Source organism: Rhipicephalus microplus, chromosome 1 (genome assembly GCF_043290135.1).
Source record: "Rhipicephalus microplus isolate Deutch F79 chromosome 1, USDA_Rmic, whole genome shotgun sequence".
NCBI classification, from domain to species: Eukaryota; Metazoa; Arthropoda; class Arachnida; order Ixodida; family Ixodidae; genus Rhipicephalus; species Rhipicephalus microplus.
The window spans coordinates 135,414,320-135,435,234 of NC_134700.1; the positions used below are offsets into that span (position 1 = coordinate 135,414,320).

General features: G+C 42.6%; 1 protein-coding gene across 1 annotated transcript in view; it reads right to left on the minus strand.

Moving 5' to 3' along the window:
• Positions 1 to 20,915, minus strand: part of LOC119177851 (diuretic hormone receptor) — a 247,169-nt gene that overhangs the window by 32,540 nt on the left and 193,714 nt on the right. The window contains exons 3-6 of the mRNA XM_075887402.1: positions 16,677 to 16,811; positions 15,854 to 15,945; positions 10,056 to 10,141; positions 8,021 to 8,141 (exon numbers count right to left, since the gene is read on the minus strand). Of these exons, the coding sequence (XP_075743517.1) occupies positions 8,021 to 8,141; positions 10,056 to 10,141; positions 15,854 to 15,945; positions 16,677 to 16,811 (434 nt within the window). The remainder of the gene's footprint in view (positions 1 to 8,020; positions 8,142 to 10,055; positions 10,142 to 15,853; positions 15,946 to 16,676; positions 16,812 to 20,915) is intronic.

Here is a 20,915-nt window from a genome sequence, read left to right on the forward strand (position 1 = left end):
TTTCCGGGTGTAATAATGAAATGAAAGAAATCCTGCGTGTGCGACACGTTTACTTTGATATTGTTAAATACTAAATTATTTTTCATGAGCTCTGATACGCCAATTTCGTTCTTACGATTTTGTCAATCACATGCTCATACTCCAGACACAATACAAAATACTCTTGAAGGATACCACAAAAGAAAATGTTGGCACTAAGATCTTCTCATACGCTATTTGTGGAATATTCGTCAGTATACATGGGTTCTTAGGTGGGAGAGATCGCTCATGAACATTCGTGAACACCCGCAGATCACGGGATTAAGTCCCGCCTGCGGCGGCTGCATTTTTGATTAAGGCGAAATTGCTATGGCCCGTGTGCTCAGATTTGGGTGCACATCAAAGAACCCCAAGTGGTGGAAATTTTCGGAGCCGTGTACACTACGGCGTCTATCATATTCATATGGTGGTTTTGGGACGTTGAACCCCACATATCAATCAAACAATCAATGCTCATGAACCAAGCTCTGGCCTGTGTGGTAGCGTATTTTGTTCTGCTCTGCCTTATCCTTTATTATTATGCTTCTTGCATTTTTAGATAACACATAAAGAAAGGCCTGGTTATCTTCTTACAACTAAATACTCTTGCTTCATGATATAGAAACGATAGAGGGCGATTTCAAAGAGCAAGTTAAGAGATTCTTTGTGTGCGAAAACACACAATAGTTTGATCATCCGAACGGGCAAACGAAAACAAAGATTCATGCAATAAGAACAACGCTTTAAAAACAACTGCATTATTGCACAGGGAACCTAAAAAAACTCAGATAAGCAATCAGTAAGTTAAATAATATAGGTGCCATCTCTGATTACGGCAGTTTTTAAAACTGTTTCATTTCAGGAACGAGACATCACAAATTTCAGCATCGCTCGAATGGTTTACAGCGAAAGCTGTTATGAGATCGAAACTCGGGTAACACGCGGTGTCATAGTTGTCCGCCGCCAGTACCACCGCCATCGCTGATGTCCGTAACCACTGTCACATGAAATAAGGGAAAAATCACAGCATATTCAAGGAATGAATGATAAAGAGTGGAGTGAAGGGTCCATTAATCCGTCCGAGCTTCCGTCCGTGCGTGTGTCCGTCTGTTCGTGCGTCAACTTGTGCATGCGTGCATTCGTCCGTCCGTGTATATGTCGTATGTCTGTCTGTCTGATTCTCTGTCTCCACGCCCATGCGTCCGTCCGTCCATCTAGTGAACACTGGAAGTACCACCATCTCGCTTCTTTTTATCATATACAAGTACCGCCATCCAGTGGACAATCCAAGGACTAAAGGAAAGTACGTACCACATTTCTGCTTTCAGCGCTTTGTTAACACCGAGAGCTTGATAACGATGCCTTGCTACATGACGCTACGTTTTTGGTGACATGTGAACATGCGAATATGTGCCCGAGGGTGATTATGTGCCACTAGTATGTGGATATGTGCCACAGGCTATGCACTACCAAAACTGGAGACGCACAAGCTACGCCGTAAGGAGCTTCACCCCCAAAAAAGATCGCCCGCAGCTTCCCTCGGGGGAACACTGAGGAGGATGCGGAGCATATAATTGGTTAACGGAGTGTTAAAGTGCGACTTACTTGGGTCGATGGCTAAATTGGTTAACGTGGTTGTGAAATGGGGTGTTAAATTGCGACTTACTTGGGTCGATGGCTAAATTGGTTAACGTGGTTGTAGGAGGGGGTGTTAAATGAGTGAACACGTACACACGTATGCGAAAGGGCGGCGCTGGTCGAAGGGACGTCGATCATTGTGTTTGTGGATTCGTTGGCATTCATTTCACCGCGACATTGGACGTCGACGCGCCGTACAAACCAACCAACGAGCGGCAACTGAGCGAGCGAGCGCCGACCTTGAGTATATATATAGCGCGACGGCGCATGCACTGTCAGCTGTTGAATGTTCTCGAAGCGCGACGGCACATGCGCGTCCACTGGAGAATCAGGAGAATTGTAGAATGTTCTCGAAAGGGAGAAGTGTGCGCGGCACAGATGGTGGGTGACGGTGCATGCACGCGTCAGCTGTCGAATGTTCGAGAAGGGGGAGAAGCGCAACGGCGCATGCGCGCGCGTCAGCTGCCGATGTTCTCGAAGCGTGACGGCGCATGCGCGCTACATTATACACCAAGCGAATGTTCGTGAAGAGGAGAAGCGCACGCTGTGTGTAGAGGAGGAAGAGTGCACAGATGGTGGAGGAGGGAAGCGCGCGCGGTGTGTAAAGGAGGAAGGGATGCACAAATGGTGGAAGGAGGAGGAGGAAGCTTGCGGACGGCGCCGCACTACAAGCCTCGAGTATTAGATGCCCCGCATCTAAAAAACATATTACCATGGACACAGTAGGGCTCGACCGCCCTACACGCGGAGAATAGCTCAATGGTAGAATAGTGGGTTGGCACGCAGGAGACACAGTCTGCTGCGTGCCAACCCACTATTCTACCATTGAGCTATGAAGGTGCTTGGGACTTGTTCGCAAACTCGCATTAGGCAGGCTTGATGTCAGGAAAGGAATCGCGTTAATATGAGTAATATAGCGTTTTAGAATAGTAAAAGACCAACCAGGAGAAACATGATGCAAATAGCGTTTAGAGAAGGTCATCCAATGCTTCAACTCATTACAAAAGCTTGTTCTTGATCACCTATTAACTGTGGTGCACACCCACTCAGGCATAATTTCTCATCGTCGTCAACCACTGCATAAACTATTGGCACAAAAACCTGGCAAGAGTTTAGTGGATTCCGCGCTTCTCAGAAGAATGACGAAGGATAGAATAACAAATGCCAGCGTACTACTCAGAAATTATTATTAATAATGCCGTAGTGGGTACCTAGCAAGTGTGGTTGCAGCAGTTATCCAATTAGTGTTCAAAAGAGGCTCTGAAAGGCCGCTCTTTTAGCTTTCGCTGTAACTGCGCTGCGCCTTCCGCACAGGGCTGGTGTTTTTGTTTTATAAAAAAACACGCACCAGTCACCCCAAAACAACTGTTTTTAGACAATACCACCTTTCCGTCGCTTACTCTAACATTTATCGGTACTTTAAGCTAGATTCGGGATTTCCGACGACTTCGTCCAGTATGTCTTAATAATACAGACACCTCAGTTATCTCTAGCCAGAGTTAAAAAGTATGCTGACGCAATCTATGACGACGCGACGAAATGCGTGTTGCTTACTAAGACCTAGAACATGTCAAGCTACTTTTCTTGGTGGCCCAATTAAGAAAGCTTACTTGACTAACTGTTGAAGCAACGAATCTGCATTCTAAGCCAAAAGAGAGCAACGGTGGTATAGCGGTTGCTCCCCAACAATGTCTTTGGACAAAAAACAATGAGCCAGCTGTTGAAGAACTCAACACTATTCACAAGCTGCTAAAGAGCATAAATTTGGGAGTTAAAAACGCCACAACTAAGGTTAGACTGTAATTACCCACACTGTAAGAGAATTAAATGTAGCTAGAATTGCCACTCACCTACAAGCTGATGCATGCGCAGTCTTTTGTCCAACGAGCGAACATGTTTTCAGATAGCTGAAGACGCGTTTACGTTGTGTTTGTTCAATCCAGCAGAAAAATGCACAACAACGTTGCACTCTTCAAAGATAAATATACACTAACCTTCATCACGAATAAGTAGAAACGCAAATCTGCGACACACATGCACGATCAAAACATAGCACACCAGCTCGCCCGTCTATGGGCTCGCCAACTACAAGCATATCAATATGAGTAGTGCGAACGCAAATCTAGCTGCGCCAAAAAAAGAAAAAAAACGAGTGATGGCGGCATAGGCGTAAGCGCAATGCTTTCAGCGTTCTCTTAATACATTTATTTAAAAAAAATTAGTTAGACTAAAACACATATATATTCAAGAAAAAATTGAGTTTACTTTTTTAGTGCTAATACCCACAAATATTAAATCATGATCCCTTTGTGAAATACATCGCTTGCTATACCCGCGCCACATTTGTAGTTAGGGCGCACATGGCGCATGTTTGTCTTTCTGCCCTTCAAACTAGACATTCAAGGGTCCTACAAAGTGTTGCAGCTGATGAAAGGCACGTGTGGGTCTGCTTTTTTTTTCTGTGGTCTTTACTTTTTCGCCTCGTTTTGCACGTGTTTCGGTGTTTGATCGGCTTTGAGGGCCTTTCCTAGCAGACAAACGATGCGTCTAGGCTTTGTTTTTCAATAGCATCCTCGTTTTAAACGTGTTTCGGCGTTTGATCCGCTTTGACGTGTCAGCTCTCTCTATGCTGCTCCTGCGTGTGTTAGGTGTTTGCGGTGGCTGTAATCTCAAGCTTTCTGTGTTCAGCCAGCGCTGCTGTTTCATTAACTGCGGATGCTGAAATGAATCACTGTTTTGCTTTGGGTGAAGTTTGGCAAACAGAACAAATAATAATGTGGCCCAAAAATATTATTCTGGGTGGCATGCATATTTGTGTGCAATGTCCTTCAGAGGAGTAACCGTTGCGTGACGAGAGCATATACAGCGGTTCCTCCTTCCGCTGCTCCCTTACAAATTTAAGACTAATGCAATTGCTCCCCCGTTTATAAACATGTCGGCCATTTTGTTCCGCTTTGTCGTTCCGGGGAGTAACAGTTGGTCTGAAGGACTAAAAGCAGCCGTTGTTCCCTTTTCGGCCGTTTTTGGCTTAGAGTGTGGCCACAAAAGTCTAACGAGAATGGCATAGATTCTCACAAATTACAAAAAAAAGCTGTCTAGGAATAGATTTAGCAGGAAAGTGAGACATGTCTTCAAAGAGGCCGTTGAGTGTTTTTGTGCACTGTTTCGGCACAAGGGCGAAGGAATGAATCCTACATTCACAAATTGCAATATCCCGCGAGGAAAGGCAAGCAGCTCAAGTTTTGGCGTGTGCAGGTAAAAAAAATAAGCACGTACAAAACTAGCATACGTGCTACGAGTGCGGACTAACAACTGTCAAAGCTCGACACAGTAATTACGCTCCTCAAACAGACAAATGCACGAAACGAACGCACAATACACACAGGGCAAGCAGGAACAACTGTCCTAAGTCTTAGTTCATTGTGGAATTACTTTCGCACTGGGAGTGACACTCGTGCTCTCCCCAATTAGGAGAGAAACGTGGGCGCACGAGAGAACATGCCCTACGAAGGTGCGCGTGCATTAACAACGTGAAGGGCGATGAGCTTAAGAGCGCATCCAACACGCGATTTCGCGCCAACTCATTGCTGACGACGAAAATGCGCCGACGTTGTGAAGCTCTGTGAAGCACCAAACAGTATATGTACATAAATAGGTTTTCCTTAGCAAGCTAGACAACGTGCGTGCAGTGGCCTATAGTAGTATTGAGCCGCGCCCTGTGGAGACGTAGGTCGCACGTTCGACATGTGGCCGATGATTTTTTTCTTTTGTCTGTTAGTATATATGTTACATCACATCCGTGACGGAAATACGTCCGCGGAAGCGTGGTAGATCCCGACATAAAACACTATCGGGTTAAAATAACGCACGAAATACCTGCATGTGAAGTGTGTTTGCTGTGATCCCTGGCAATACACGTGTAAAAGAACACGCCAGTTGTCTGGGTGGCCAGGCTCGACAGAATAGTGACGATGGTCGTTGCTGTGCGATGACACGTTTTGCAAGCGCCATCCCAAGGCATAACCGCAACAGCTATTTAGGGTTGCCGTCAACGGCAGTTACAAAGAGCATCGTTTTTACGTTGTGCGTAAGCATAAATGTCACTTAGTAAAATAACACCGAATGGTAGTATTTCTTCAAGTCATCTATTGCAGCATCCCTAATAATTATATTGTGGTTTCGAGACGTGAACTAACAGATATTTCATATTACGAAAGCAATCCTTCAGACAATGGCGTCTATGTAAGTGATGAACATACTCATAAAAAATAAATTTGCAGCAGGACAGTCGTTTGCTTGCAAGGCCGAGTGTTTCAATTTCGTCCCAAAAGGGTACTTACACTTGTCCCAGATAAAACAATGCCTGCCTACACCAACACTCATGCTACCTAAATGCTTTAGCAGTGAACAGAAAAATCAACGTCTCAATGTTGAAACAGCTATTTAGACACTGCTGTCGTACTAGAATTTGCTCGAAATGTATCATGTATTTCACAAACGTAAAGAGGTAAATTACATTGTGCACCGCATTGTGAAGCTGTTTATATTACAAATGACGCATTCCTATTCTCATTCGAACAATAACCGCTTCACTAAGCAACTAAGCTTCAGAAAGAGTACCGGGCAAAAAAAAAAGTATATTACCAAGTTTTTTGCTGTTAGGAAAAGCCCTAGATGCAGATGCTTCCTCTGTGAAATTCGATAAACGACATCACGGTTTTTTTTTATGCGTCAATGTTTTACCACGCATTTTGTTGGCATAATATAGCACCCATGAAGGGATGGTGCTGAAAACGTGATGCGTTCCCATAACGAGAACGAAGATCAGACTGAGTCGATGGGTAACATACTTTGAGAGAAGAGTAAGTTTTGCTAGAACGGTACCATTCAAGCGAGCAATGCGTGGCACGTTTTTTTAAAAGCTTGTTTAAAGTAAACTGACTTCTGCACCCGTAGTAACACCTCGCAGGCTCCTCCATCATACAACCCTTCGGTAAGGCGAGATACCAGCGAAAAGTGAATCGACACTCTTTCATCTCGTATTTCAAATGTTACTGACGACAGTGCTAACCCCAACTAGTGCATCAGGAAAAGTAGCACCAGGAGGCTTCCAGTTCAGGTTATGAAAGCAATCTACTCACGTACATCTTTGTGAGCGCGATGTATGCGTTGGGCATACTTGCCAGTTCCGCCTTTAGTAATAAGCGGATTTTTTTTTTTTTGCAGAGTTGCTGTAGAAGTTTTCCCTCGCTTGTCGCGTTTTCGAGGCCTATTTGCCGTAATTGTGCCAATAAAGTTATTTTAGTGATTATCAGGCTGACTAGTCGTGCGTTGGTCACTCGGTAATAACGCGCTCGTCAATGACATAGAATCCCTCAGCACTGATGTCAAATATACGCTGACGAACTCAGAATACTAAACGTTAATTCTGCATGTGCTAACGTGAATTCAACCGAACAGAGACTACCCTACAGACAACGTAAAAAATGATTATATGCTTACGTTCATATTTGCCATTCTGTCACTGTACACAAAAGTTGAAGTGTGGTTTTTGGAACTCTCCTTTGTATTTCAATGGCATATTTGATTATCATTAAAATACGTTTCTAGGCTGAAAAAACATAAGTTTGAGCTGCTCTAGAGAATAATTGCGACAGTCACGCCACTTTTGTTTTTTAAAGAAGGAGGTTTTTTTGTAGTGATTATTTCTTTTTTAGCTCGGTAGCATGTGGAAACTCTTACGCGGGGCAATTTTTTTAGGTGTATGGGGACAAGGCAGTCACAGCACCTGCTACACAAAACTTCTCAGATCATGTTGCTAATACGGGCTTAGATTTCAGAACACCATAGCATACAGACTTAGTCTTTATTGTCACCCAAATCTCCCTAAAATAATAGACAGAAGAAATTATTGATGCGTGTTAGACTTACGTACAACGAAACCGGTAAAGCCTTGGTTCCATGGAATCCATGAGGGGGTTGGAGAGAATGCTCGGAGGACTTACGCTTCGCGAAGCGACAGTATCCGCTAAATATTATTACGACTTAGACAGCTAGGCAGACATATACACTGGTCAAAGGTCAAATTGTCAGAAAGTTTGTTACCCATACAAAAAGCCGGTGCTCGGAGACGAGGAATACGCGTACAAAAGTTTGCTATCTTGTGCATGACGCAGCAGCATAAAAAAATGCGCAGCTTAGTCATTTCCGATTTTTTATATCAGAAATTTGATCCTAACATTCTGCATCCAGCTATTGTGCTTTCCCTCACAAGGATTCTTATCCCATAGCACAAATAGACAGCCTTAAAATTACAAATTACGCACACGGAAAAAATTATGTGCGCTCAGAAAGCGTCACTCACCTTATGGTATGAAGGTGAAGGAACCGACTGCAGAGTTGCTGTCGTCATCCACGTGATGGAAATGAGAAAGTAGGTGACCATTAGGTTAACGTGTATAGTGTTCCGCAGACACCGCAGCTCCCTGGATATTTCGTGGAAGGAAAAACATTGATGTTTATACTATTTATTCCATCATCGTGTTTGGTGCATTTTGTTATACATGTGATCTGAGATAAAGGTTTCAGCGCTTTAAATGTATATGCATGCTCTTTTTAGATGAGAACAATATTGCCACAACTATGACCATTCCTACCTTGTTCCTTATCTGATGTCTAACGTCACAAAACCGCGATATGATTATTTTATACACTGTAAGGAAGGTCTCCAGAAATTTCGGCCACCTGATGTTCTGAAATGTGCACTGACATCGCAGAATGCTTGAGACTGTACCAATCCGCATTCATTAAAATGCGACCGCGGCAGCAAAGTCGAACCCGCGACCTTCAGAGAAGCCGAGCACCGTAGCCAGTGTTGCACCGTGGTGAACTAATACGACCTTTTTTAAACGCAAACTTAGGTGGGGAATCACTGCTTTTATCCAAGTAATGGAAAGGAAGAAGTAGGCGACCATGAGGTTAAAGTGACTTCACCCTTTGCGGGGACGGATGAATAACCGCTGTATATCAAAAATACCTAGCGCTACATTAAGAATATCAAGAATCAACGGGTTGGGCTTAACAAAGAATTGAAAGCAAGTTCTCTGTACAGGCTGCATAATTATCATTGACATCCGAGATAAGGACTATGATCGCGGAATAACGACACACCACCTTCCCGCTTTCCAACAGAATTCATGATTTGGGAGGGCGCTCGTGACCAGTCCCCTCTAGTTTTCTCGAGATGACGTCACTGCTTATATGACAGAAGGGTGCCCAATCAACGCTCAGCAGATTCCTCGTGCGCCACGAAAAATGTGAACGGGCACGTCGTAGGCGTATGTTTTTTGTACATCTGAATTTAATCAGATTTTTTGTTATTCAGGCTTCTGAGTGAAGCCTTAACTAAGCATGCAGTTTCCTTTTATACGCTTACTGAAAATGCAACGTAGTGTTAATGATAACAATATAACTTAAGCGTCACATTTCTACTCTCCTAAAAACGTTGTGCTTGACGATGGTTCTCAGTCTGTGATTAGCGTCACTCAAAGAATAAGTTGTAATCTGTAGTTTAGAGACCACAACGAGTTTCAGCAAAAGTATTACTGACTGTTTACTGCTTATATACCACATACTTTCAGGTTGTCTGCTGGTCCTTTTCCTTTATCAACTCTACTAGAAGCTACCCTTACTCGTTCAAGCTGCACGTTTGCCCCACCACGGTGGTCTAGTGGCTAAGCTATTCGGCTGCTGACACGCATGTCGCGAGATGAAATTCTTGCTGCGGCAGCTGCATTTTCAATGGAGGTGAAAATGCTGTAGGCCCGAGTGCTCAGATTTGGAACCACGTTAAAGCAGTTCAGGTGGACGAAATTTTTAGAGTCCTCCACCACGGCGTCTCTGATAATCATATGATATTTTAAGGAGGTTAAACCCCACATATCAATCAAAGCTGAGTGTTTATAAATGTAATCGCCAAGGCGAAAAAGTGGTTGTCGAAGAAAAAATAAGAAGTAGCTGAAATACGTTACTCGAACTGCTGCTTCGTGAACTTTACACGTTGCCCTTTATCTGGCTTCCAATTCAACATGACATATATATCGGGAAAGTTACCAGCTTTCAAACCTTAAAATTGTTGTCTGTTAAAATGCACTTAGGAAAACAACTTCATGAGACACGAATAGAGGGAATGCTAATGTGTGTGATGTTTGCCAGAACCATCGCTTCAGCAGTCTATGTGAGCGCCTCGAAGAGTTTAATACTTCGACCAACCACAATGTATTATTTTTTGCTCAACTCACAAGCTAGACTTGTTTTTCTCTGTCTTTGAAAATATTTATTTTCTTCGTCAACCGGTATTATAATTTATCTTTACTGCGGTGTATATAAGCTATACTCACTTGTAGTAAAGGAAGATCCACAAGGCGATGCTGAGGGCACACAAAGACATCCCGTAGCCGATGTAGTACAGAGTAGTTCCATCTATCTGGAGTGAAAAGGGCAAGTGAGGCCAAAGAGATTCCTAAAATTAAAATAGGAGACTGTTGCAGCGGTCATTCAGTGACCATGAGAATGATGGGCATAGTACACGCGTTTCTTTAGTCTTCTTAATTGCGGAACTTGAATCCCACTTGTGGCTTCATTTATTGCTGTGTATTAGTTTTGTTTCAAGGGCTAGAACAGACCGTTGTTAACTTCCTGACTCCATTTTAAATTGTAAGCCTGAAAGATTCGGGTGGTGAAGCGGAAGTGCTGAATAATTGCTGTTTTTTTCGTGACAAAACAGCTTCAAGCCACGCGAACAAACTGAGCCAGAAGTACGAAGAAAAGACAAATTCGTGTACTACCCATCATTGCCATAATCACTGAAGCACCATGCGTTGCAGCTCCCATATACACTGGCACCAGACTTCTCGCTAGTGTATTTATGAGTAACTATATGGGTGAGGCATCCTCTATGGAATCATTTTCTGGAAGTATTTTGATCTAGAAGTGTAAGTGAAGGTTATTTGTCTATTTGTTTATTTTTTTATTTATTTCAACATACTGCAGCCCTGCAGGGCTATCACAGGAGTAGGCAAATGCATACATAGAAGAGCATAACAAGTGCGCTCCACATCAATGTTTAGTAATATGCAATAAATATTCATCCAGTGATAAAGATCAAACGTCACCAGGCGAAGAATTCCACATTTCAATAGAATTAACAAAAAAAACTGTATTTAAACGCCATCGTACGGTGAGCGAAAGTAGACATGTTTAACTCATGGTAATTTCATGTGGTCGTTGGTCTAGCGTGTGCTATATATTTGCTGAGTAGAGGGAACCGTGGGCAATTAATTAAGGTATAAAGAAACTTCAAACATTCAACGTGTTGACGGGAAGATAGACTGGTAAGCTGTAAGATAGGAAGATTGGAACTTGGTGAAAAATACCTGTCAAAGCGATGATAAATGAAGCGTACAGCTTTCTTCTGAACAGATTCTATTCTGTTGATGTCCGAAATTTTTTGGGGGTTCCACACAACAGATGCATATTCCAATATTGGAGGAAGCAGTGTTTTATAAGTGAGGAGCCGTATGCTGAGACGTGTTACCCTATGTGTTACCCTTCTGTGTTACCCTCTTATAAATCGTAAGTTTCCTGAAATTCAATCCTGTTATATTTGTGCCTATTTTCTTTTTCGCGGTGTTCTAACCAAACTCACACTCATGTGAATGGTAAAGGCAGATAATATTTCATTTACGATAGATCCCGTGAACTGGCCATGTCTCAAACGTTAAGCATTAACCCTGCACTCAACCCGATAGCACTAAAGGGCTCGTTCCGCCGAAATTCCGGCATTAGCTTTGGTGACAGCGTCGGCATCCTTGGTTCCGATTTTGACATCAGCGTCGTCAGTCAGCATTTTCTTTCAAAATAGTCGTTAAAGAAGCATTAAAAATTGGCGCCAGCTGGAATCGAACTCCGCACTTATATGTGACAGGCAGTTGTTTGCAGGCAAACGCATCTATTACTGTGCGGCTATGGCGTAAAATTGTACCAAGCGTCAATACTTGTGATTTGTACAACGAGTGGTTTGTTTAAAGGTTGGCGAGTTACAACGCATATTGGCACGAAAATTATGATTATGAACAGCAACCTTTCGTTTAGTGCGAATTCGGAGAACTCGCAAGCAGACCAATTATGCCGTAGGGGCCAATTCCCAGATATGCTTGCAGCAGGAATTAGACAATAGTTTCAAAGGGCCATTTTGTAGGAGCACAGACGCTCCTTTTATTGCGTGAAGGTTGGGTGTCCCGAGTCAAGTGAAGCCATGCTGTCGATTTGGAGGGTGATGCGAAGATGATCGCATTGACAAGTTTTCGCGATACATACATACATACATACATACATACATACATACATACATACATACATACATACATACATACATACATACATACACACATACATACATACAAGCATACACACATACATACATACAAGCATACACACATACATACGTACATACATACATACATACATACGTACGTAAGTACATACATACATACATACATACATACATACATACATGCATGCATGCATGCATGCATGCATGCATACATACATACATACATACATACATACATACATGCATACATACATGCATACATGCATGCATACATGCATACATACATGCATACATGCATACATGCATACATACATACATACATACATACATACATACATACATACATACATACATACATACATACATACATACATACATACATACATACATACATACATACATACATACATACATACATACATACATGCTCGATTCCAGGAAGGAAGGGTGAATTGATGCGCCCCTTTTTCTTTAAAGGCACCTCGATGCCACTAGATATTAAAGCCAAGTTAAGCTACACACCGGGGTGGTATTTCTTGTACTGATATTAAACGTAGTAATTATGAAATAAAAATTATAGCAGATCAAAAACTACTTGCCTTTTGCGGCAACAGCGGCTATGCATGCACCAACGCAATATTCGCGTTATGCTCTATGCACTGAGCTGGAGCTGGGGAAAAGGTCTCCCAAAAAAGAGCAGGCGCCAGTATGGCTTCTTGCGTCCTTAAGCTGCCATAGTGTATATGGACCATAATACTATGTAAATATGAACTCGCTGCTGTAAACACGATATATAGCTACTACCCAGCCGGCTCTGAATGGTGGTAAACATTGACCCAGTTGCGCTATTCACAACGCCGAAAAAACGCCGTCTGTGTACTTTTCCTGGTCCTGGTGGGCAGTGTCCCGAACGTAAGGCTGACGGTCTATATGCAACCGTATGAAAGAGCACAGCCTTATCTTACACTTCAGTCTGTGAGATCTGATGTGTAGAGGATTTACAAAGATTGAGAAACCAGAGAATTTGGTGTTTGGTAGAGTAACATATTTTATAAAAAGAAGAAAGGCAACAAGGGGAAGATGGTCGCTTCCGATGTGAAATTTGTAAACAGGGGGTGGGCGATGGAGGGAGTGATTTCAAGGCAGCCTTGAAATAATTTTTGACTTTGAAAAAGACAAGTACACTGGCCAAAACATCGGCGCCAGCACTGAACGCCTGCTTACAAATTCTTATTCCATATGTATAGGTGCACTTTGACAGTGCTGCCCGCGCTTTTCTCGAAACGTGGCAGATGGCCAATGCAACCGAGACGTCACATGAAGATATAAGCTGCCCCATGAACTCGTCCGTACTGCTCAAATATAGAGTGAAAGAAGGGTCGTAATTAGGAAGGGGTGAAAAACAAAACAGTGCTTAGACTACAAAATATGCGGAAAGTTTTAAAGCACCACTAGTGCTCTGTTCTGTCTCCAAGCATCCGGTTGTTCCTGCCATGCAACCGCATCTTGACGTTTTGACTTACCAAAACTGGATCTGGGCGGAAAGCGGGTACTTTACCAGTGCAAATGGCCTATTTATTATGAAACACCAAGTCGGCTGCCCGCGCCCTGTCAACCACTACGCTGCTGCATTCTGTCGACAACAGCTTTCATTCTCGGAATTCCATGTTCAGCAGACTCTCAGCCAGATGGGAACAATCATTCGCCTAACTGACATTTCGAAAAATCACCTTTGTCGGAACAAAGGATTCTGGATCATTGGCCGAGCCCATCCTCAGCCCAGAAGGCTATGAAAGCTTATCTGCGCTTTTTGCGGACAACTGGCCTCAGAGAGAGTCTTTAGTGTCTTATACTCTTTGATATTGCCTTTCCTCTGTCGCATTTTTTTTTAAATTTCTCTCTTTCTTCGCAACATTTCTTTTTAACGTTTTTTATTCCCCTCACCCCCTCCTTCACCAGCACAGGGTAGCCAGCCGGTCTAAGAATTGGCTAACCACCCTGTCTTTCCACTTAAAGTTTCTTTCACCTCTTCCTTGAAAAAATAGCAATATTGGGTTGTTGACCTCCTTCAGAAATAAAACACAGATCCCGGATTTTGAAGGTAATGTAACGTCAGCATCAATGTCCAAGTGAGCTTCTTAAACGCTCTTTTATAATCATAATTTCACCAAGGTAGACATGTTTTTTTTTTTTTGCTAATGCGTCAAATGTAAGATTATGTCTCAGATTTATACAATTTTCACACAACAAAATCTGCAATGTGAAGAACTTGATTCTTATAAGCCATATATAAATATCTAGTATTGTTATGAAAATATCACACTGTATGGGCCAAATGTCCTAAACTAAGCTAATCTCTCTGTGCCTTCTTTCTAGGGGTTTCTGCCGGTGTACTTGCTCCGCTGGTATCACTATCTAAATGCAGTTCACTTTAATACAGTCTCTTCGAATGGACACTTACTCCGTGACAATATACAGCGGTCCCGCCACCCAATAAGCGCCTGATGTTTATGCATATCACCTCACATCCTCTGATTGCACAATGGTAAAAGTGACTCAAGCGAATTAGTCACGCTCTGGTTTATTATATTAGCAAGAGTTTCCCAGGGGCACAAAACGCGGCAAATTCCCATTAGATATTTGCAGGCTGGATTCGTTGTAAATATTCAGTAAATCATATGAGCTTAAACTAAAACGCAGGCATTTTTCAGTTCGTGTCTATCTTCTTCCCATTCAAGTCCAGATAATTTTTTGACTCATTACTGAGTTTTTTTTTTACTGAGTGTTCCTTCGAAAGAGCCACATTTATTAAGAGTTTCGTAAACATTGGCAGTGTGAAAAGAACACTAAACTTGCTTCATTTCTCAACGTGTTATTCAGTCTCAGCACAACCTCTACACTCCACTACAACAGAGGGCAATGTTGGCAGTTCTCTTTTGTTATGTTGCGCGCAAGTGAGACTGAACATATTTATTTTTTCAAACTCCTAGTGTGTGCAAGCAATTGTACTAGAGATCCTAATGGTCGGTGCTCATTTTACTGTTTGAGAGCGAGGTCATAAAAGAGCCGGAACATTCAACTTCAAGGTGCTGGAACTTTCATTGAGCCCTGCTTTGCATGTCATTCAGACGCAGTGCCTCTGAAGGGGCACAAGAGCGTTTGTGTACACTCAGTAACTCGCGACGCTCGAAAGCGCACGTAAGTCGAAAGCGCACGTGATGCAATCACGTGCGCTTTCCAATAACGTGTCGCTTTCTGGTACCTTTTTATCGAAGTCGTGAAGAAAATAGCAGATCCTCGGTAGAGTAATTAGGACGATATGCTGTTATGTTGAATTGTGGTAAATTAGTAGGTTATAGCAGTGTTAACTGAAATACACTTTTGTTCTTGTTTGGCAGATAGTTATAAAATGTACACTATGTATCACAAATGTATATTTTTCTGTTTAATTATCAATAGTCAGGACACAATACCTAAGTGTTATTTACCAGTGTTAATAAAGATCCGTACGCATTGCCGAAATTCAAGTTAGTGTGCTTATACAATTCCCCGTTTCTTCAGTGCGGGCACCAGGAAAAATGTGAACGTGAGACTTCTGGCTGATTATTTAGGTAGTTAATTATTTGCTTAACTCCTACGCGGAAGAGTTTCATCGTCATTTAAAGAAGGAAACCCATTGCAGTAAACCTAATTAAGGGAGGATGATGGCATAGGTCAGTTCTGAACTTGAACTGGGTAGAAAAAACATTCACAGCACTTACACACAAAAGACGACATGCGATTAAGCCGCTGCTTTACACTCACCGGCCTTTCAACTTCGAAGAGTGGAACGCAATGGGAGTAATCCGATTTGCTGGCCCAGACGCCCGCGATCGAGCAGAAGCGTGACGCGTTTTCTGCGTGGTCAAATAAGAGGACAGCATGAGAGATGCGCGACACTGGACCATGCAAGCCGGCCATAACAAGCTATTTTGAACAAAGCCCACAAGACAGAGCAGCGTTTTTAGAAGACGCAGACCGTTCTTCCCTGAACTTGGAGCATTTCTGACGCTCGACGTACATTCAACTTGCTCGCTGGCAAATGACCGGAATTACTTAAACATATAGGGATGTATGAATTCAGCTTTAAATTCTTTTCCGTTTGTCCGCTAGACCAATTTGAAGATATTTGTATGTTTGAGTGAGAGTGAGTGAGTGATCGATCGAGCAAGCGAGCGAGCGAAGGAAATTTATTCGGCCGGCAATGTACGCGATAAAACTGAACGTCATTTGACCAGGCTCACACAAGTTTAACCATATGGTTAAACGTGTTTGAGGTTCACAGATAACGTTCGATTTCTTTTTCCTTTCTTCTCGCAGCGCACTCGTGTCCTGTAAGGCCACTCGATGCTTCAAAGAGCTTCCGTAAAGCATCATCATGAGTCTTTTGTTAAACAAATGAGGTTCTAGAAATATTATTCATAAGGTCCTGTACTGACTAGTACAAGTTCTCCTTCACAAAGCAGGTGACGAGTTTCTGTCAGTGAACACGATCATACTTACTCAAATATATTGTGTCATCCTTATGAATAACTACGCACGTGAGCTGGATATTACGGAAAAGCTACGCTGGCTCCGCCATACTCACGGGTTGTGTCGTAGTGGACTCCATTAAGAGTGGCGAAGCATGGAATGGATGATGTGTGAGCGGCTGGCGTGCGAGGCCAGCACGAGAGGCCGTCCCATGTTGGCAGGCAACTCAGCACAGTATCCACTTTTGCATCTTTTCCAGCGTGCAAAACAGGAAGGTCGAGAAAGAAAACAGAACAAAGGAAAATTAGTACATAACAAAATCGGCCGGCTACTTAAGAATTCTCCCAGCCGAATGATGATGATTGAAAGCAGCGGCACTGTTTTAACTTTCTATGGCCCTTCACAGACAGAGAAGCCTCGTTGATTTTCTTGGAAGTTCTTGGTGCATTATCCGTGGCAATCTTTCAACTTCGCAACACGTTTCAATTTAATTTAGGTGCACTATCTAGGCTCAAAATTATTTTGTGCGCTACTTAGAATGTGAAAACAGTAAAAAACAGGGACCCAAAGGAGTAAGGCAACGCATAAGTGGCATGCTCATACACACAGCAGGGTATATATACTGCATTACTGTTACGCATAAATAAATACTGTTAACGCATAATACATTAACTGAAAATATTTTATTGAACAAATCACGCTTCTATGCTCAAAACTCCTTGTTGAAATGCAAGAGTAGACATTAACGTACTAGGCCATTTGAAGGAACTCGACTGTTTTTCCTGACAAAAAAAAAAAAAGATTCGGCAGATCCCATGTACCTTGGGAATCGACGTTATGCGAAGCATGTGGAAATAAGGTGACTATGTTGCCATTTTTTGTCGAGCGACACATCATGAGGTGGCGCTAAACATATGTACAAATTTTGAAAGCACATACATATGTTGAAGAGTGGCAGATGTTTATATAACCAGTTGTTGTCACCTGCGCAACGATGCCAGCTGGAACATGCGTATTAGCAATACTAGTAGCTTATATTAAGTGCAGATGCTCGCGAGGATGCTGGCCCTGAACACCGCCACATAAATCAACTACAGCACGCAGCAACTAACCACAAGGGACGTTAGCCCGACGTGATGACTGTATCAAAGGAGTACATAAGCAATGTTAATAAACCTGAGTAGGCAGCACTACAACCACTATGGACGTTTCACGAAGATTAGCGTCTATTTGAGAAGTAGTTCCGAGAATTGTCATAGTTCTGTGGTAAAATGCTTCATTTCTATCCAGAATGCTTGGGTTCAGTTCCAGCTTGGACCCTGACATTTATTATTTGCATTCGTCCGGTCAACGGTACTTATGTCAGGCACTTCATAACGCTGGCTCGTGGAAATAGCCCATGTGTGTATGAAAACAGATTCCACAAGACACTGCTTCACTTCATAAACAAAACCAGCCTAACAGCACGCATCTAACAAAAGTAATAAGCCTTAAAGGCAAGTCTTTGTCGCAATAAAAAAGGTCTTTGTCAGTCCTGAGTACATTCTAAGTGTCAATCACGTGAGGCACACACCCGCATACTAGCAGCACATACCCCCCCCCCCCCCCCCCCCATAGGTTTGTGCCACTGTCCGGCGGGAAGTTCTTGACGACGTATGCGATGGGATTGTGACATTATTCATATCTTGACCAGCGCGTCATATTTGTCAAATCATCTTACACTCCCATGCTTATTTTGATTGACTCCAAGTTAAGGGAGTGTCCACTAGAGCACCCAAAAATAAGCGGTTAGATAGACAGATAGACAGATAGATACGCTTAAAGTCGCCGAAGTTCATTAAGAAACACTTCGCGTTTAAAATGTTAATGTTCGGATCACACAACAATCTAAATTAAGAGAGCAGCCACCACAGTCACCACTCATTAAGTCAGTAAAAATTGTGCTCTTCTAGTGTTTGTCTCTTTAAAGACGATCGTCTTTCTTGGGGATCTTTGACGCAAAAATTCTGGTCTGTCTGTCCATTTGTTTGTTTGTTTAGAAAAAGTTTATTTACGGCATGTACAGAACACAAAGACTTCATACCATTCCAGTATGTGTGTCTTCTTACTAGAAGAGGCATACATGAGTAATTCTAAGGACCACAGCGTTTATCACCCCGCGCTGACCATGAAACGCTTGCCAGAAAAGGCAAGTGTTTCCAACGCTAAGACGACACGGTGGTGGCAGCTACCCGTCGCCTTGCGATATACACCTTATCACCTCTGAGACGGGTGCGCACGCTCGGCTTAGAGTCGCGCGCTTCGTTTTCCAAGGTAACTGACAAATAGCGCTCATGTCTCGCGCGTTACGTGGTTGGCGCTCGTTCGTCTCCGCTGCACGCTCGAAGCACCCTAACGAAGCGCCTCCAGAATACCATTCACCAATTTTCTTGCGCCGAACATCAAATAAACGTTTTATTCACTCTTCATAGACGCAAGACTATCATCCTGGACGATATTTGCACGTTGACATGCAGACACAGGGCATATTTTTTTCTGTAAATTATGGTGTATACTTACATTTTTTGAAGTGTATAACGTTCGCACACAAACAGCGACGATCAACGCAAGGTGTACATAGTTATAATCGTATTTGGGAAATATTGACACTATTTCTTGCTTGCTTTAAAACTAAGTGCAGGTTCTCAAAAAAGACTTCACTTACGTGCGCGATTACAACAAAATGATCTTGGTCTTTTGACAGCAGAATAGATGCCTGAATAATGCATTTACCTCTAAAGTTTGAAATATTTATATGTTATGTCTAACGAAACGTGTGATAGCTTTATCATTGACGCATTCATGCCTCACTGGTGGCTTTCGGTAAATATATTGTGCCAATAGCGAAGAAGACTGTTTTTTGTAGCGCTTGCTTGAGCATAGCGCACATGTCAGTAATAGTTGCAGCATAGAAAAAAATAGACAACTTGAACAGATACACCACGCTCCCAAACGTTTCTGAACATAAGACTTCGCATGATGAGAAAGATATCCAACATTGACCAATCTGTAGGCCATTCGCACCATCCGCTTAAGTCGACGAAATCGCAAGAAACATTCCAATATGATCACAAACGCCCATGAAGAATCAAAAGCACGAAGCTCCTCCACTTCTGACAAATACCACAAATCGACATTGCGCATCACTACACAGGCAAGAGTATAACAATGCTCTGAAAGACGCCAACTGTGTGATGGAAACAAGACCTCACAAATCGCGAATACGCCGTGTTCCAAAAAAAAAAAGAAGCTCCAACAACTGAATTACGGCAAACCAGCCAAAGGAATACAAAAAAACGAAGCAATACAGATCGAACGAGAAAGGACGGAGAGCTTGCTAGAAGACATTCCGACGCGCCTGCATGGTAATGGTGTTTTATCGTATGCCCTGCAATGTTTGTCCACACACAGAAGTCCCTGACATTCAATACAAAAAGATGGTGAAAGAACTGAGCATACGCTCGGCACCCAGCTATTTCTAATGACATAGTATGTGCACAGACAGGATGAGCTCGGTAAGACAGCCCGTGTCAAATGACATCCTGTGTACGTGCGATTTTACATCTGTATAGCTATTTCGTTAAGCAAATACAGTACGGTTGAGCGAGTGTGACGTTGTGCCAATGCGACAGCCTCGTTATTTTTTTCGTGCCTTGTCTGGCGCTCTCGAGTTTCTAACACAGTGTGTACCAATCCAGGGTGACTGACAAGAAACTTTTTCTGTACTCATTTCCGGAGGCTAACCTTACTTCTGGACATACTTAATTCTTTAGTGACTCCCTGCAACACCAGCTGTACAGCACACAGAACAGGGCACCAACTTGTGTGTTTGCTACTGCTTCTGTAATCAGACATTTGCAATCGTCTGTGAGTAGGAAGTTACTCCGTGTTTTTGTTGTTTTTTGCTTTAACTACGAGTGAAATTTATTTGGCGAGTGCTATATCGATTATAGACGGCTTGATGATCCACCTCCGTATTTACTGCATCTTCATAATACTGAAAGAATGCTATCCAGTCGAACTCAAACTATTTGCATCAATAAATACAATTGATGTTAATCAACTTTTGCTGTAGATTGTTTTTCTATTCTTGAATTGAAAGAGTAAATCATGTAACAGCTCTCCAAACGTACTTTTAACAAAATGTGAAGGACGAGCCTAACAGTTCCAAAGTATTTCTAGAAATAACTTAAAGTTTTTTTTGTTTTTTTTAAATTCACTCCCGTATTCACAAACGCTCCTTCACTCAAGGGTTCCCCTTGAATTGACGAAGTTATGGCGGAGCGTGCTCCTCCACTCAAGGAGCCACTGCATT